The sequence below is a fragment of the Zingiber officinale genome, chromosome 1B, assembly GCF_018446385.1.
Source record: "Zingiber officinale cultivar Zhangliang chromosome 1B, Zo_v1.1, whole genome shotgun sequence".
In the NCBI taxonomy this organism is placed as follows: Eukaryota; Viridiplantae; Streptophyta; class Magnoliopsida; order Zingiberales; family Zingiberaceae; genus Zingiber; species Zingiber officinale.
The window spans coordinates 96,940,646-96,959,911 of NC_055986.1; the positions used below are offsets into that span (position 1 = coordinate 96,940,646).

Genomic DNA, 19,266 nt, shown 5'->3' on the forward strand with positions numbered 1-19,266 from the left:
AATAAAAAAATTATTAATTAAAAAAAATAGCCCCGCCCCTGGTTTCATGGTTTTGATTGTTAAACTTCATGCATTCTCGTAATGAGTTTTGTTTAATGTATGGTTGACTGCGTTTTTGTATTGTATCTGCTTGGCATACGATCGAAGAAGTTGAGATGAGAGAAAACCGAGATAAATTGATTTTGGTGTTCTTGCCGGGGTAATTTTGATGAATCTTAAGGATGAATAGTTAGATGCTATTGCTGCGAATCCAACGCGATGCTAACATTGAATTTGGTATGGGCGAAGGATCTAACGGAAGTCGCTGAGTGCATAATGACGTCGCTCGAGAGGGTTACTTTTGGAATTTCATCGGATATAGCTCTGTCTTTTCCCTTCGATGGATCCGAAGAGACTCCGTGCTTGTGAATTTTGAACTGCCGATCTCGCAGATCCTCTAAAGGATGCTTTGGCGCAGTCACCAAGTCAAAGCCCGTGCCTTTACGCTGTAGAGCCCGCCTTTTCACGAATTTCGCTACCTTTTCCAATTCATGTTCCGAAGCCGCTGCATGTTTTCTCCTGTAAGATTTCCCAGTTCATTCGATGCCTAATTGATTAGCTTCTGCTATGGAGGCAGCCCTAGCGTGCTCGCTGCCTTGTCCCCCATCACCGAGCTTGGTTAATCGTTTACCGGACGGATTCAATCATTTGGCTGCCGGACGATGCGCCAGACGCACGAAGGTCGCATCTGTTGGAAGACAACGGGTGCTGCCTGCAACCTGTTTGTTTCATGGTCCGTGTGATTCAGGTGACATTAGAATCTTCGTCGTATCGGATTTGCATACAGACTATGGAGAGAACATGGAATGGGTGAAGTGCCTTCCGACTGTGTGGCACAAGGGGGATGTCCTCATTGTCTCCGGAGATGTGGCGGAAACAATCAGCAATTTTGAGCTCACCATGTTGCAGTTGAAGAAGAGGTTTGGCAGCATCTTCTATGTGCCGGGGAACCATGACCTGTGGTGCCGAAGAGAAGGTGGAAAATTTGTAAGATGTTCTAACTAGTATTGGGTGCTCTTCACTACTGCATCGACCAATAATGAGACTGTTCCATCCTTTTCGGATTAACTCCTATATGTGAATTTCTAACATGCTAATGTAGAGAGAATGCTGTAAAAGTGTACACGTTTGTGATTTCATTGCGTTCAACTGATATTCAATTTTGTCATCCCAGACGGATTCACTGGAAAAGCTGAGTGAATTGCTTGAAACATGTAACGAGTTAGGAGTACAAACTGCTCCGAAAAGTATGGGCAGTGTGGGTATCATTCCATTGTTTTCATGGTATCACAAGGTAAACATTAACAGATGTGATTTTTAAATAATCAATTATGTGTTCCTTTTGATTTTGAATGTTCAAATGCCGTGGTGATTTGTTTTGCAGAGTTTTGACAGAGAGAAAGATATAACTAGTGTTCAAATTCCCTCACTTGAGATGGTAAGATGTAAATTTGTGCTTGTTAATTTTCAGAATGCTCTTAATGAGAATTGAGCCTCACCAACAACTTCAATCTACCCAAGACATCCAGATTGGTACGGGTGCCTAGGATGTTGCACAAATAGACCACTCAATTTAACATACGAAATTAATCAAATACATACATTCAAGCACCATGTCAATGTGTGGGGTTTGACTTGTTCCTAATCCATAGAGTGTTTCCAGGCTTGTTTAGGAGCATATGATATACAATTCAAGGTTTGTACAAGTCCTGGGGACCCAAAGCTTAACGTAAACCTGAGGCTTCATGGGTCGACCAGCTGGGTAGTGGGTCATTGATGTTTGGTTCACTATCACTAATTTGATGTCAACGATATAATAATAAACTGTAGAGTTTCTTTAGTTATTCAAGGTTTTGCTAATGAACTTAGAATTTTGATATTGCACCTGGTAATGTTGTATTACCATTATCATGATAATGCCTTTCTATTTTTATACTCCATGAACTGCTGACCTCTGATGATGTTGAGGTTTAAATAACCTTCTAATATGGTGTCAATACAAGAATTATGTGGTTGTTTTCCAGATTCGTTATCTTTTTAGCTACATGTCCAGCATCTTCATTTGCTATGTCACAGAATTAGTACTCTTTTGAATAAGGAAAAATTATTTCACATGAGCAATTTCAATTTCAACAACTTAATTCCAATTTTTTTTTTAAAAAAAAAACATAAATTCCAAATCAAACCTTATGATGTTGTTCGAAGTTCCATTTTAATTGTGATAATAATTAGTACCTTCTTATTTAAAATGTTCACATTCCTTCAGGACAGTCACAGTCCTTTAAAATTACAACCTTATTAGATGTAGAATTGGGACATGACTTCTACTTAACAAGTTAATTATGATGTCGAGCCATTTTAATTGTGATAATAATTAGTAACTTCTTATTTAAAATGTTCACACTCCTTCAGAACCGTTACAGTCCTTTAAAATTACAACCTTATTAGAATTGGGACATGACTCCTACTTAATGTTTACACCAAAGAAACACAGCTGATCCTTCTTTACTGCTTTCTTGTTAGGTTAAGATGTAAAACATCATCAATGGTTCAAACATGAAATCATACATTGAATATTACATGAGTAGTCGAGCCAACATGTTCAGGAAGATTAACAGCAGCACTATAGTGAGTTTCCATATCTAGAACTAGAATAAGATACAAACCAACACAATATCAACAAACACGTTTAACATGCATAATCTACTTATTAATTGGTTGTTTCATAGTTGGGCACTTGGGCAGATCATTTTTTTAACCTGAATCAGATAATGTTAATCAAATTATCTCCCCTATCTCGTAGTTCTAATTTAGGTTTGGACCAGTCCCCACGAGGGTGCCCAGTTGGCTAGAGGGTGACAACTTTACTATAATGGGGCAAGGGGTCAATTCTCGGTGAGCACATGCCCTCAAGGAAAAAAAAACCCTCTCACCCTCTAGCCAATTGGCGTAGGTGACCCTATGATTTACCTCCATTCACATAACCTGGGGATTGGCTATGACGGGTGCCTGGAGTGAAGGTAATCACTTTTTGCTGCAATAATTCAGGCTTGGACCAGGTTTATGGATTTAGTTGATAAAGTTTTTAGTTTAGTCCCATCTTAAAACTTCAATGCAAATTGCTTTGCTGATCATCTTTCATGCACGATCTAATGGTCAAGTTAGTATGGAGCTACTTCATGGACATTAAAATGGTAGAGATTGGTGAGATTCCAACTAGTTGACTGAGGGGCCTTTTCCAAAATGACCAAGCCTAGAAAAGTATGCTAGCTGTTTTGCTGCTTGATAAAGTTGGCATCAGGTTGTTGATAGTGTTGCTTTCAGTTTATATTTGTGGCTTTATTGTGCATAACAAAGACCTTGTTATGTCATATACTCTTAATTGTGATTCTTATTTTCCTACCCATAACCAGGCATGCAAGGATTTTCACGCTTGTAGGTGGCCTTCACAACTATCAAGTGATGATGTTGCCCTAGCTCACTTCTTTGATACTATGAATGAGAAGAACCTTGAACTTGTTCAAGAAATGCAAAAGAGTTGCTCTCAGTTGATAACATTCTCTCATTTTGTCCCAAGGTAATTTTGTATTACAACTGCATTGTTCCGATTGGCGATCATCAGTATTAATGTTAGTGAATTGATAATGCAGGGTCCTAGGTGCTAGTGACATCTATTGGGGTTTTTTAGTTACAAAGACTTGAATGCGCTTGACGTCAACCTACTCAATTGTTTGCAAGAATGCATTGTTTTCAATTGATGAAATGGCTTAATTCGCATATGCACTTTCCCAGGATACTATACTAGCATGGGGAAACCCAAGTACCAGAAATCATTTTAATCATTTATTTAACACTGTAACTGTCAGTCTCAGACTCAAATGAACAAGGTGCTACACCCTTCGACAAGTGTAAAATCATTCCAAAATCGTTTTGGAATATGGATCTTAACTAGATCCCTTGTGAGGCTAGTCCATCACTGAAAAATCATAGACTTTACTTTCACTAAGATTTGGCATTGAATAGAACTCAGTAGCGAAAATAGGATTCAAGAACCAAATAGAGTTGGACATGAATCTCACTGGGAGAGGTGAGGTTAGTAGGTGATGCATAAAAATAAAAGTAAGGAATAGAAGCAAACATTAAAAATTTATTTGTAGTCGTCATTAACTAGAATACTTTCATAGAAATTGTACACTTAGGAGTAAATTGCATTATGTAGTTATATAACTTATACATTGGAACTTGATTGTTGCAACAGGCAAGACTTATGTCCAGAGAAGAGAATGCTTTTTTACCCTAACCTTCCAAAGATAATTGGCTCTGATTTTTTGGAGGCCAGAATAAGGTCCATACATGTAGAAAACAAAAACAAATCAGGTTGTCATATATTTGGCCATACACACTTCTGCTGGGACGCTGTACATGATGGTATCAGGTACATGTTCATGCATTTTATTTCATTCTCCATGTCGTAAATTGGTCATCTGAAAGAAAGATTAACAATATTGCAATGCAGATATGTCCAAGCTCCTCTAGCATATCCCAAGGAAAGGAAGAGGAGGATGAATGGTGGAGAAGACTGGCTGCCATTTTGCATTTACCACAAGGGACTGACTGATAGATTATCACCTTCATACTGGTCTGATTACTATTCCATCAATAAGAGAGACCCAGATAACACTGATCTCGCTCCATGGGTTTCCAGATTTTACAGAAGTAGGACAGGTCCTTTTTCTTAGTTTTATTTATTAGCGAACAAAACTCATTGCCTTCTGGTTCATAAGCTGAATATATTTCTGAAAGGGAAAAAAAACAGAATTCTGATTCATCTCTGGTTAATGCCCTGCTCAAACGTGCTGTTCGAACTGTTCTGTAGTCTTATGAATTTACATAAGACAAAATGGTGTCCAATTAAATGGAGGAATTAAACCACTCAGAAATTAATACTAGATAAATATTCCTAGAAGAGTCAGGAGTCCAAGTTTGATCTTAGTTGATGATTTGAAAGTGGTTTAGTCCATCAAACAGTTGATTTAACTAACTTAATGGGCCAAAATAGTTTTTCCTTAAAATCAACTGACTTCTTAGAATTATTACTTCTAATGTTACATGCTTATTTTGAGGATTGGGTAAGCGATCCTATTGATATTCAATCTACTACTATTTTTGTTTCTACTTGGTGATTCCCTTGTCATATTGCACCCCAAGGCGATGATACAGCCGCAGAGTGTATTTTCTATTTCTCATTCATCTAAGGCAATGATACAGGGTTAAACTATAAATTTATGCAGTAGAACTGGTCATCTTTGATGTGATAGGAAGAAAGAACCGCCTGCAGGTTCCGGCAGGAAAATAAACATTAAATTGATTTTTCTGATATATCGAAGCCAGTTCAGAATTCTTTAGCATAATCTAATCCAATTTTCAATTTATTATCGTCATCAATTCCTCCGCCGACGGTATAAATACTCCGTGCAGTGTCTAATAACTCGAAGCCGCATCACGACGATCGATCAAATCTCCATGGCCGATCAAAAACGAGTACATCCGATGATGATGGACGTTGAGTCGCCGCCGTCGACCATTTCCGGCGAGTCCTCAATATCAGAAAAGGCCGCAGCCGCAATCTCTCCCACTCTCACAGCACCACCCGAGAAGAGGCTCCGCCGCTGCCGCTTCCGCCGTTGCTGCTGTCGGTGCTTCTGCTGCGCCGCCTGCGGCCTCGTACTCCTGGCAGCCGCGCTCGGCATCTCCTACCTCGCTCTCGACCCCATGCTGCCGGCCTACTCGGTCGACCGCTTCCAAGTCACCTCCTTCGACATGTCCGGGACCGGCACCGTGCGCGCCGCCTTCAACGTGACGGTAACTGCGTCGAACCCCAACAAGGGGCTCGGCATCTGCTACGGCCACGGCTCGCGCTTGCGCGTCCTCTACTCGGGCCAAACCCTGTGCGAGGGGGCGCTGCCGACGTTCTGCCAGGGGCACCGCAACACGTCGGTGCTGACGGTGGCATTGGCTGCGAGGGAGGCGGTGGAGCTGGGAAGCGCCAAGGCGGAGGATCTGCAGCGGCAGGAGGAGGAGAAGACGGTGCCGCTGGTGTTCGAAGGGGAGGTTCCGGTGAGGGTGACGGTGGTCGGAGCGGCGAAGCTGTGGGAGGTGGTCTCGTGGGTAAGGTGTAGCTTGGTGGTCGATAGCTTAAACGCTCGTCAGCAGATCCATATGAAGAGCAGCAGCTGCAAGTTTAGTGTTCATCTCTGATTAATTATGCTCTCAATTCACAAAATATATATATATATATATATATATATAACCTTTCATTAATTATCATTTTCGAATCATTTAAAGTATAATTATTTGGATGGAAAATACAAACAAATGTATAATACAAAGTGGTCTAAGAACATCCACAAGAGGAGCTCCCCTTATAGACATGGCATAGGAGAGGGAACTCCCTCAAGGAGTTTCCATTGTGGACTTAGCATAAGAGAAGTATAGGAGGGAGCTCCCTCAGTTTTTGGGAAGAAGGGGCTCCTAGTCCCTTTTTTTATTTTTTTTATTTTAATTAAAATAAATTTTTTATTTAAAATAAAAAAAATAATATAATTTTTTATTTGTCCTTAATTCTATTATGCTTCCTATTTTCATAATAAATAGCATTAAAATGATATAAAATATTCCTAGCATGCTTTTTATCATTACTTAAAGGAATAGGTTCAATAAATGATATCTTGGATTTGCTCTTGAGAGCTTCCCCTTGACTTGAGTTTCCTCCTTGGACTTTGATTGGTTTTTTCCTCTTAGGACATTGACTCCAGTAATACCCTCTTTGATTGCACAAGAAGCACACTATGTGCACTTTGCTCTTTTTTATCACAGGAACAGTCTCCTTGGGCTTCTTCTTGCCCGTAGGTGTCACTTTGCCTTACTCTTAGTTAATTTGGGACACTTACTCTTGTAGTGCCCTCTTTCCCTACACTCAAAGTATATAATATGATTTTTATTATTTAAACTTGAAATTTCTATACCTTCACTTATAGGGATGACACTAGCTCTTCCATTTGAATTTTCTTAACTTTTGGAGGTGGCACCATCTTTTTCTTCATTTGACTCAGAGGTAGAAACTTCTTCTTGCTCCGATGTCAAGGAATGATGCTCCCCCTCAATCCTAGAGGTGGAGGCCTCTTCATCTTCATCCTCTTGCCCATTAAACAAAGAGTATGCTCCCTCTTTGCCCTTTTCGTTGTGTCTCATTGAAGATGAAGCTTCTTGGACTTCCTCTTATTGAGTTGAGCATCTCTCAACTTTGGAGTCCTCTTCCTCGTGGTCTTACTCCAATGAGTCACCCTCTTTGGATTTCTCTTGGTTTGGTGCAGTGGAGAGTTCTTCATGAAGCTTGGTCAATTTGCTCCATAGTTCATTTGCATCCTTGTATTCTCCAATTTTACAAATGATTGTGCTTGGCAATAGACTAATCAATAATTTAGTTACCTTGTCATTCGCCTTGCAACTTTGAATTTGCTCCTTGCTCCATTTGTTTTTCTTGAGAATTTTGCCTTTTGAATCTCTTGGAGCTTCAAAGCTTTCCATTAGAGCAAACCATTGCTCTATCTCCATCATGAAGAAAATTTTTATTCTTGATTTCCAAGAATCAAAGCTTGGCATTGTGAATGGTGGAGGCACCCTTGTGTCATATCCAAGTCCATCTTAAAATTCCATTTGAAGTTGAGCCTTTGATGATGTCTTTGACTTTGTTGAACTTGCTTCAACTTCTTCTCCCTCTAGCTTGTTGCCCTTTCCGGCGATGATTTCGGTGAAGAGCAACCTCGCTCTGATACCACTTGTTAGGGTCGATTTGTAGCTAGAGGGGGGATGAAAAGTTCATCGCGCTTCATTTGCTTTCTTCGGTGTTGTTGATTTGCAGCGGATAGAACTCGAAGCAATACTTACAATGCTAACACAAGGATTTACTTGGTATCTACCTCAAGAAAACATGACTAATCCAAGGATCCACACACGACACGCTATTCACTATAAAAAAACACTCCTTCTCGGTAACTACTGAAGGCGGAGTAGCCTTGTACAACCTCTCAATACAACAAGAAGAAAAGAAGAAGTGAATATAAAGAAAATCTTACAAGATTTACACAAATGAAACCCTAGCTAGCTTCTTCTTCTTGTGTGAAACGCCTCTTGACCTTGGAAATGCAGTAACCTTGTTGGGACCAAATATGTAGCTAGAGGGGGGGGGGAATAGCTTGGTGCGCTCATCGTGCTCTTTGTTGCTTGTTTCTTCAAAGATATGCAGCGGAAAATACAAATAAAACAAACACAACGCTAACACTAAGGATTTACTTGGTATCCACCTCAAGAAGAGCTGACTAATCCAAGGATCCACACACTCACGCACCCTCCACTAATAAAAACCCTCCTTTACGGTAACTACCGAAGGCGGAGAAGCCTTACAAGCTCTCAGTACAAGAAGAAGGAAAGGGAAAACAAAATACAAGCAAAAGCTTACAAGTTTGTACACAAAACCCTAACCCTAACTTCTTCCTTGCCTCTTGACTTGGATATGCATCAGCACAAGCCTCCAAGAACCTTCAAGAACTGGCGATATGAACCTGAGAGAGATGATGTGAAGATGCGGTGAAGATCAGAAATGGAAGTCGTGAGTTCTGCCTAGAGAAACACTCGCCAACAGCTATATCCTGCGCCAACGGTCAAATCCCGATCGATTGGATTTCTCCCAATCGATCGGGGAGGCTTTGGATCGATCAGTCAATCAATCTAGAGCGCCTCTGTGCTCTCGGGAATTTCCTGGATCGATCGGTCGATCGATCCAGGGCTTATCGTGCGAAATCGCACCTCCCAATCCATCGCCCGATCGATCGGAGGCTCCCAATTGATCGGTTGATCGATTGGGAGGCTTTCTGTTCGCGCGACACTTCTCCCTAATCAATCCACTGATCGATTGGGAGGAGGCTTATCGCGGGGACTCTCCCAATCAATCAGCCGATAGATTGGGCATGAGCCAATCGATCGGCTGATCGATCCAGCTCTTATTTTTGTCCAAAAACAAGTCCAAAGTCCCCTAAACCAACATCCAGTCAACCATGACCTGTTGGTACATCATGCCTAGCATCCGGTCACCCTTGACCTGCTAGGACTCCCTCACCAAGTGTCCAGTCAATCCCTTTGACCCACTTGGACTTTTCTCCTCATGCCAAGTGTCCGGTCACCCTTGACCCACTTGGACTTATCTCCACCAGGTGTCCGATCAACTTTGATCCACCTGAATTTCCTGTGCCAAGTATCCGATCAATCCCTTTGACCTACTTGGACTTCCCAACACCAGATGTCTGATCAACCTTGATCCATCTGGATTTTCTGTGTCTGGCTTCACTTACCAGGACTTTTCATTTGTCTGGCTTCACTTACCAGGACTTTTCATTTGTCTGGCTTCACTCACCAGGACTTTCCCTACTGCCTAGCTTCACTCACTAGGTCTTTCACCTGACTTCACTCACCAGGATTTTCCAGCTGCCCAGCTTCACTCACCGGGACTTTCACCTAGCTTCACTCAATAGGATTTTCCTTCTGCCTGGCTTCACTCACCAGGACTTTCACTTAGCTTCACTCACTAGGATTTTCCTTCTGCCTGGCTTCACTCACCAGGACTTTCCAGTCAAGCATCTAGTCAACCTTGACCTACTTGACTCACCTTTACAATCTTACCATATGAACAATTGCACCTACAATCTCCATGTCTTGTCTCCATGTATTGTCAAACATCGAAACCCAAACATCAAGACTCGAGCTTGACCCAATTCAAGCTCAGTCAACCAGGTCAACCTTGACTTAGGGAATATTGCACCAACAATCTCCCCCTTTTTGATTTTTGACAATACCACTAGTAAGTTAGGCTAATCCCATTGCCTCAACTCCCTTCATGCCAATATGAGAATGATGGTTTCCTTCATTCTCCTCCTTTTCTTGAAGGCCTAACTTAACCACACGTTCTCCCCCTATTGGCACACATCAAAAACTCTCCCCCTGAAGAGTTACCCAACGTTGTTGACAACTTCACTCGTTGTTCACAACACAATAACGAAGGTCTCATACCCTACATTATTTTAAACACTCATTCTTGAGCATATACCACTTGGTATATTCACATACGATTCAAATGAAGGTCTCATACCCTTTATTGTCATCAAATGCTCACCCGTGAGCAAACACAACATAAATAATGAAGATATCCACTCTTCATTACATTTAAATGTCCAACCTTGAGCATTTTCGCTAAAGAAGGTTAACCACCTTCCAAGGTGTATGAAAAATAAATTTTCATGTCCTTAAAGAGTAACTCCCCTTAAAGACATGCACGTAACTTCTGTCATTGCACCAACAATGACTTGGAATCCCTAAACCTTTAGGAAACCCAAATTTAGAAGTTTTGAGGTTCAAAAGTTTAATATTGAAACCAAACCTCAACCTAAACCTCTACTTAGTCTTCCTTAACCAATCTATCCTTGTTTTCATCATGAAAACTCCCCCTAAATGTATACAAATGTGCTTTGAGGGGTTAGGAGTAGTTTTATAGACTAAAAATGATTATAATACTGAAACCAAGCTTTCCCAGCCAAAATCAGCATCCCCAATCGATTGGAGTTGGGTCCCAATCGATTGAACCCTTCTGAATTGATCCACTGATTGATTCAGACTGCGTGGATCGATCGGTGGATCGATCCAGCAAGCTTCTGCTCGCAAGAGATGCCTTCTCAATCGATCGCCCGATCGATTGAGGCACTTCAATCGATTGGGTGATCGATTGAAGCTCTGAAATTGCTGAAATTCACTTTCAGTCAATTTCAGAAACTCCCCAAAAATTCTACAAAATTTGAAAAATTATGAAATTCATGTAGACATTCCTTAGGGCATATACTATCAAGGAAAAATAGTTTTCTAAGAAAATACTTCATATTTTCCAAGATTGACACAAACTAGAAAACTTGTAAAAACTTTAGTGTTTTCTTCTAGTTTGTGTCTAACTTTTCAATGATGAGTACTATCAAAAGATAGTTTTTACCAACATTTTCCAAAACATATTTGAAATCATTTTCAAAACCAATTTCCAACCATGTTCTTTGGGGTCAATGCACATGACTTGTATATTAGTTTTCCTAATGATTGGAAAACACATAACTATGTGTTCGATGAACTTAAAACTCACAAAAATGCACTAAATCAACATTTTGAGTGTTGGTGCAATATCCCTTAGATCAAGGTTGACCTGGTTGACCAAGCTTGTTTCGATGTTTGACAATACAAGACTTCGATGATATTGACAGGTGAAGGTGCAGTTGTTCATTTGGGGAGATTGTTTGGTGCAATTCCCCTCTGATTAAGGTCTGATCAGGTTGGTTGAAGAAGAGTCAAGTAGGTCAAGGTTGACTGGATACTTGACTGAAAAATCCTGGTGAGTGAAGCCAGGTGAAAGTCCTAACTTGGAGGTTAGACAAAGGAAGTCCTGGTGAGTGAAGTCAGGCAGAAGAAAATCCTGGTGAGTGAAGCCAGGTGAAAGACCTAGTGAGTGAAGCTAGGCAGTGAGGAAATCCTAGTGAGTGAAGTTATGTGAAAGACCTGGTGAGTGAAGTCAGGCAGAAGGGAAGTCCTAGTGAGTGAAGCTAGGTGAAAGACCTGGCGAGTGAAGCAAGGCAGAAGAGAAGTCCTAGTGAGTGAAGCCAGGCAGAAGGGAAGTCCTGGTGAGTGAAGCCAGGCACGGGGAAATCCAGATGGGTCAAGGTTGACCAGACATCTGGTGAAAGTCTAAGTAGGTCAAAGGGATTGACCGGATACTTGGCACGAGGAAGAAAAGTCCAAGTAGGTCAAAGGGATTGACCGGACACTTGGCAAGAGGAGAAAAGTCCAAGTGGGTCAAAGGAATTGACCAGATACTTGGTGAGAGAGTCCTAGCTATTCAAGGGTGACCGGATGCTAGGTTTTATGTACAAACAAGTCATGGTTGACCGGATGTTGGTTTAGGGGGCTTTGGACTTGGTTTTGGGCAAAAACCAAGATCTGGATCAATCAGCCGATCGATTGGATCACGCCCAATCGATCGACCGATCGATCAGGTGAGTCCCCGCGACAGGCGTTATCCCAATCGATAAGTGGATCGATTGAGGAGAAGTGTCGCATGAACAGAACCCCTCTGGATCGATCGGGCGATCGATCCAGAGGTCCCAATCGATCAGTGGATCGATTGGGAGCTACTGTTTGTGCGCGATAAGCCCTAGATCGATCGCCCAATCGATCCAGGCAATTCCTGAGAGCATAGAGGCGCTCTGGATCGATCAGCCGATCGATCCAAAGCCTCCCCGATCGATTGGGAGCAATCCAATCGATCGGGATCCGACCGTTGGCGCAGATAAAGGCTGCAGGCGTGCGATTCCTTCTGCAGAACTCTCGGCCACTTCTCCCGATCTTCACCAGCAATCACAGAGCTTCTCCACAGGGTTCTCACCGCCAATTCTTGAAGCTCTTGGAGGTTTTTCCAAGTCAAGAGGCGGATCTACAACAAGAGGAAGAAAGCTAGGGTTAGGGTTTTCTATACTCATTGTAAGCTTTTGCTTGTATTTGTGTATCCTTCCCTTTCTTCTTGTAGTGTGAACTTGTAGGGCTTCTCCTCCTTCGGTAGTTACCGAAAATGAGTGTTTATTAGTGGAGGTGTGTGTGAGTGTGTGGATCCTTAGACTAGTCACCTCCTTTGGAGGTGGATACCAAGTAAATCTACTTGTTAGCGTTGTGTGTGTTGTTTCTTGTATATTTCCACTGCACATCTTTGAAGAAACAAGCAACGCCAACCACGAGCACGCGACGAGCTATTCACCCCCCCTCTAGCTACATTTCGGTCCCAACAAGTGGTATCAGAGTGAAGCCGCTCTTCACCGGAATCATCGCCGGAAGGGGCAAAGCTAGAGGGTGAAGAAGTTGGAGCAATTCTACAAGTCGAAGACTTCATCACAAGAAGCTCAACTTCAAATGGAATTCCGAGATGGACTCGGATTCGACACGAGGGTGCCTCCACCATTCACCACGATAAGCTTCGATCTTTGGAGATCAATGATCAAGAATTTCTTGATGGTGGAGATAAAGCAATGGTTTGCTCTCATGGAAGGTTTCGAGGCTCCAACAAATTCCAAGGGCAAAGTCCTCAAGAAAAGTAAATGGAGCCAAGAACAAATCCAAAGATGTGAGGCCAATGATAAAGTGACCAAGCTTTTGGTCAATCTATTGCCTAGTCACAGTCTTGGAAAATTGGAGAGTTCAAGGATGTCAAGGAGCTTTGGAGCAAATTGGCATCAATTCAAGATATCCCCTCCACTATACAAGATCAAGAAGAATCCAAAGAGGGTGACTCAGTGGATCAAATTCAAGAAGAAGAGGACTCCGAAGTTGAGAGATGCTCAACTTCCAAAGAAGAAGTCCAAGAAGCCTCATCTTCAAAGGAATGCAATGAAGATGGCAAGGAGAGGGCATACTCCTTGTTCCATGTCCAAGATGAAGATGAATAAGTCTCCACCTCTAGGATTGAGGGGGAGCAACTTTTGGTGACACCGGATCAAGAAGAAGGAGAAGTCTCCTCATCCGGGTCAAGAAGAGAAGAGGATGAAGAAGCTTCCACCTCCACAAATCGAGTCAAATCTATTAGAGGAGAATCATCATCGGATCAAGAGGAAGTTTCTACCTCCGGATCAAAAGGAGAAGATGTCACCCCTACAAGCAAAGGTATAACAATTTCAATAGAAAATAACAAAAATCATATCATTTGCTTTGAGTGTAGGGAAAAAGAGCATTACAAAAGTAAATGCCCTAAATTGGCCAAGAAGAAGGGCCAAGTGGCACAAAAGGGCAAGGAGAAGCCCAAGGAGACCGCTCCCGGAAAAAAAAAGGAGCAAGGAGCACATTGTGTGCTTTTTGTGCAATCAAAAGGGACATTACCGGAGTCAATGTCCCAAGGGGAAGAAGGCGGTGAAGGCTCAAGGAGGAAGCACACCTCAAGGGGGAGTCTCCAAGGTAAAAAAGAAAGATATCATTTATTGAGCCTGCTCCCTTGAACAATGGTAAAAAGCATGCTAAGTCAAGTCTTTATCATTTTAATGTTATTTACCATAAGAATAGAGAGCATGATAGCATTAAGGAAAAACACATGGCTCTCCATGCTAAAACTACAACACCTAGGGTTAGGAAGGTAAATGGAATTTTAGGCAAGAACTCTAAGGATTTTAGCTACAAGCCTTGAAACAAAAATGCTCATGGACTTAAGGAAAAACCAAAAACTAAGGACTTAATGGTGGAAAATCAAGTCTTGAGGTCAAGACTTGATAAATTAGAAAAGTCTCTAAAAAGGATGGAAAATATCCTAAAAGGGCAAAATGAGCAAAATCTAGGTTTAGGAGCACAAAAGTCATCCAATGACCATAGAGGTTTGGGATACAAACCTAAGGCTAAGAAGGATGTAATTTCTTACCATAGGGTTCCATATAGTTATGGAACCAACCCTAGGTCTAAGGGTCAAGTCAAAAGTACAAGGGAAGTTATCCCTAGGAGTATTTTTGCAACTAAAGTGACTAAGACTTCTAAGAAGTCTAACAAAGTCACTAAAAAGGTCACAAGGGAAGAAATCCCTAGGGTTGACTTAGAAAGTGTGACCAAGGCTTCTAAGAAGCCTAACAAGGTCACTAGAAAGGTATCTAGGGAGGTTATCCCTAGCGAGTACCTAGAGTATCCAAGGAGCACAAATAGGTTTTGGGTTCCTAGGAGCATTTTCTCTACCCCTTAGATGGGTTAGAGAGTGTCAACTCTAAGTGGAAGGGTAATTAATCCAATCATGATGAAGTTGACACTCAAGGAGCATTTTCAAGGTTATTATTAACCTTTGAAAATGAAAAGGATAAAGGGTTTACTCTTGTAAAGAGTAAAATGTGTCATATTTTGAGAAATTGGATGAAATTTTAAATAACACAATTTGAGAAAATCATAAGAACTACCAAGTTGGGAAGTTAAAGGCAAATTTAAGCCTTAACTCAATTGATTGCTCTTTAAAAGAGTAAATTGTGCCAAATTTGAGGAATATGCTTAATTTAAATTGGCATAAATTAGGAAAAGTAAAAGAAATGCCAAATTTGATTTTTGACATTTTCTTGGGAAATAGTGGGCAATCTAGGATTTAAAATTTTTAAGTTAGCTAAGGGTTAAGGATACTTAGGTAGGTAATCTAGGTATTTTATCTATGCTAACTTGTCATGCTTTGTTTGCCCATCATATGTCATGACATCATATTTATTTTTGCATTCATTTTTATTATGAAAAACCACAAAAATACCATGTCATGTCATACATACATCATGTAGTTATAGGATATTTTCTTTTGAAAATTATTTCTTTTTGATGTATGCCATAACATATCATGCATGATTTTAATTCCTTGCAATTTAAGGACAAATGACATTTATTAACAAATAATATCCTTGGTGGATGTTCATAACCTCAAAATGCCTAGGTAGATATGCATGATTCCTAGATTAGGGCAAAACCAAACTTTTCATCTCACAAAAGAACTATAAGGTGACTTGTATGTGGTTTAGTACACATTAGATACAAGTGAGATGTAGAATGATGAACAAAACTCAAGATGTTGATTTAGTGCATTCTTTTGAGTTTTAGGTTCATCAAAACACATAGTTATGTGTTTTCCAATTATTGGTAAAGTTAATGTACAAGTCATGTGCATTGAGCCCAAGGAACATGGTTGGATATTGGTTTTGAAAATCATTTTAAAATGCTTTTGGAAAACCTTGGTGAACGCTATCTTTTGATAGTAATCATCATTGAATAGTTGAGCACAAACTTGAAGAAAACACTAAAGTTTTTACAAGTTTGTGTCAATCTTTGAAAATATGAAGTATTTTCTTAGAAAACTATTTTTCCATGATACTATATGCCCTAAATAATGTCTACAACGATTTTTATGATTTTTGGAATTTTGTAGAATTTTCTAGGGGTTTCTGAAATTGGATGAAATTGAATTTCAGCAATTTCAGGTCTCCAATCGATCACCCGATCAATTGGAGTGCCTCAATCGATCAATCGATCGATTGAAAAGGTCATTCTCACGAGCAGAAGCTCACTGGATCGATCAGTCGATCGATCTAGACTTGCTGAATCAATCAGTGGATCGATTCAAGGCAGAGTAATCGATTGGGACCCAACTCCAATCGATTGGGGAACCTGATTTCAGCTGGGAAAGCTGATTTTCGGTGGTTTGACCCTTGTTTAGTCTAGGAAACCATTCCTAACCCCTCAAAATACATTTGTATACTTGAAAAGGGTGTTTTCAAGTTGAAAACAAGGATGGATTGGTTAAGGGAGACTAGGTAGAAGTTTGGGTTGAGGTTTGGTTTCAATATTGAATTGTTGAACCTCAAAACTTCTAATTTTGGGTTTCCTAAAGGTTTAGGGATTCCAAGTCATTGTTGGTGCAATGACAGAAGTTACGTGCATGTCTTTAGGGGGAGTTACTCTTTAAGGACATGAAAACTAAATTTTCATACATCGTGGAAGGTGGTTAACCTTCCTTAGTGAAAGATACTCAAGGTTGAGCATTGGTTTATAATGGAGAGTGGATATCTTCATTGTTTAGTTGTAAATGCTCAAGGTTGGGCATTTGTATACATTGGGGGAGAATGTAGGTTAAGGATAAATGAAAGGTATGAGACTTTCATTATCATGTTAATCGCAACGAGTGAAGTTGTGAACAACGATGAGCAACTCTTCAGGGGGAGAGTCTCAAAGGGAGAGTTGTCAACAAGTGAATTTGTTGATGTGTGCCAATAGGGGGAGAATGTAGGGTTTAAGTTAGGCATTCATTATCTAAGAGGGAGTTTGCCTTCTTAGTGGGAGAATGTAGGGTTTAACTTACGCCTTCATTACCTAGTGGCATGAAGGAAGTTGAGGCTATGGGAATTAGCCTAACTTAAATGAGGTATTGTCAAACATCAAAAAGGGGGAGATTGTTGGTGCAATATCCCTTAGGTCAAGGTTGACCTAGTTGACCAAGCTTGTTTCGATGTTTGACAATACAAGACTTCGATGATATGGACAGGTGAAGGTGCAGTTGTTCATTTGGGGAGATTGTTTGGTGCAATTCCCCTCTGATCAAGGTCTGATCAGGTTAGTTGAAGAAGAGCCAAGTAGGTCAAGGTTGACCGGATACTTGACTGGAAAATCCTGGTGAGTGAAGCCAGGTGAAAGTCCTAACTTGGAGGTTAGACAAAGGAAGTCCTGGTGAGTGAAGTCAAGCAGAAGAAAATCCTGGTGAGTGAAGCCAGGTGAAAGACCTAGTGAGTGAAGCTAGGCAGTGAGAAAATCCTAGTGAGTGAAGCTAGGTAAAAAGACCTGGTGAGTGAAGCCAGGCAGAAGGGAAGTCCTAGTGAGTGAAGCTAGGTGAAAGACTTGGTGAGTGAAACCAGGCAGAAGAGAAGTCCTAATGAGTGAAGCTAGGTAGAAGGGAAGTCCTAGTGAGTGAAGCTAGGCAGAAGGGAAGTCCTGGTGAGTGAAGCCAGGCACGGGGAAATCCAGATAGGTCAAGGTTGACCAGACATCTGGTGAAAGTCTAAGTAGGTCAAAGGGATTGACCGGATACTTGGCACGAGGAAGAAAAGTCCAAGTAGGTCAAAGGGATTGACCGGACACTTGGCAAGAGGAGAAAAGTCCAAGTGGGTCAAAGGGATTGACCAGACACTTGGTGAGAGAGTCCTAGCTATTCAAGGGTGACCGGATGCTAGGTTTTATGTACCAACAAGTCATGGTTGACTGGATGTTGGTTTAGGGGGCTTTGGACTTGGTTTTGGGCAAAAACCAAGATCTGGATCGATCAGCCGATCGATTGGATCACGCCCAATCGATCGGGTGAGTCCCCAAGACAGGCGTTATCCCAATCGAAAAGTGGATCGATTGAGGAGAAGTGTCGCGCGAACAGAACTCCTCTGGATCGATCGGGCGATCGATCCAGAGGTCCCAATCAATCAGTGGATCGATTGGGAGCTGTTGTTTGTGCGCGATAAGCCCTAAATCGATCGCCCGATCGATCCAGGCAATTCCTGAGAGCACAAAGGCGCTCTGGATCAATCAGCCAATCGATCCAAAGCCTCCCTGATCGATTGGGAGCAATCCAATCGATCGGGATCCGACCGTTGGCGCAGATAAAGGCTGCAGGCATGCGATTCCTTCGGCAGAACTCTCAACCACTTCTCCCGATCTTCACCAGCAATCACAGAACTTCTCCACAGGGTTCTCACCGCCAGTTCTTGAAGCTCTTGGAGGTTTTTCCAAGTCAAGAGGCGGATCTACAGCAAGAGGAAGAAAGCTAGGGTTAGGGTTTTCTATACTCATTGTAAACTTTTGCTTGTATTTGTGTATCCTTCCCTTTCTTCTTGTAGTGTGAACTTGTAGGGCTTCTCCGCCTTCGGTAGTTACCGAAAATGAGTGTTTATTAGTGGAGGTGTGTGTGAGTGTGTGGATCTTTAGACTAGTCACCTCCTTTGGAGGTGGATACCAAGTAAATCTACTTGTTAACGTTGTGTGTGTTATTTCTTGTATATTTCCGCTGCACATCTTTGAAGAAACAAGCAACGCCAACCACGAGCACGCGACAAGCTATTCACCCCCCCCCCCCCTCTAGCTACATTTCAGTCCCAACATTGAGTTTTGTTCATCATCCTAACATCTCACTTGTATTTAATGTGTACTAAACCACATACAAGTCACCTTATAGTTCATAGTGAGATGTAAACTTTTGGTTTTGCCCTAATCTAGGGATCATGCATATCTACCTAGGCATTTTGAGATTATGAACATCCACCAAGGATGTGATTTGTTAATAAATGCCATTTATCCTTAAATTACAAGGAATTAAAATAATGCATGATATGTTATGGCATACATTAAAAAGAAATAATTTTCAAAAGAAAATTTCCTATAACTACATGATGTATGTATGACATGACATGATATTTTTATATTTTTCATAATAAAACATGAATGCATACATAAATATGATGTCATGACAAATGTTGGGCAAACAACGCATGGCAAATTAGTATAAAAGAAATACCTAGATTATCTATCTAAGTATTCTTAACCCTTAGTTAAATTAAAATTTAA

The 19,266-nt window shown here is 41.1% G+C and overlaps 2 protein-coding genes across 3 annotated transcripts; both read left to right on the forward strand.

The window, feature by feature from the left end:
- The first annotated feature begins 347 nt into the window (after nt 1–347).
- LOC121970018 (acyl-carrier-protein phosphodiesterase PptH-like) lies at nt 348–4,971 on the forward strand. 2 transcript variants are annotated; one of them, XM_042520409.1, is made up of 6 exons: nt 351–1,026; nt 1,214–1,333; nt 1,424–1,477; nt 3,453–3,616; nt 4,298–4,474; nt 4,556–4,971. In XM_042520409.1, exons 1-6 carry the CDS (start codon nt 607–609, stop codon nt 4,776–4,778), a joined length of 1,158 nt encoding a protein of 385 aa, XP_042376343.1. In that variant the 5' UTR covers nt 351–606; the 3' UTR covers nt 4,779–4,971. The 2 variants fall into 2 exon arrangements, with proteins under 2 accessions (XP_042376347.1, XP_042376343.1); XM_042520413.1 differs by lacking the exons at nt 4,298–4,474; nt 4,556–4,971 and adding an exon at nt 3,690–4,288 and having other exon boundaries at nt 348–1,026.
- Nucleotides 4,630–6,297, forward strand: LOC121970036 (NDR1/HIN1-like protein 6). The gene is made up of 2 exons (XM_042520439.1): nt 4,630–4,755; nt 5,518–6,297. The coding sequence occupies exon 2, from the start codon at nt 5,563–5,565 to the stop codon at nt 6,295–6,297; it is 735 nt and encodes a 244-aa protein (XP_042376373.1). The 5' UTR covers nt 4,630–4,755; nt 5,518–5,562.
- The last annotated feature ends 12,969 nt before the right edge of the window (nt 6,298–19,266 follow it).

Excerpts from the sequence above, each read along its gene's own strand:
- LOC121970018 (XM_042520409.1), top strand. The coding sequence starts at position 607 with ATGGAGGCAGCCCTAGCGTGCTCGCTGCCTTGTCCCCCATCACCGAGC. Across the intron at positions 1,478-3,452 it reads AAATTCCCTCACTTGAGATG|GCATGCAAGGATTTTCACGC; the intron begins GTAAGATGTAAA and ends ACCCATAACCAG. Across the intron at positions 3,617-4,297 it reads TTCTCTCATTTTGTCCCAAG|GCAAGACTTATGTCCAGAGA; the intron begins GTAATTTTGTAT and ends TTGTTGCAACAG.
- LOC121970036 (XM_042520439.1), top strand. The coding sequence starts at position 5,563 with ATGGCCGATCAAAAACGAGTACATCCGATGATGATGGACGTTGAGTCG.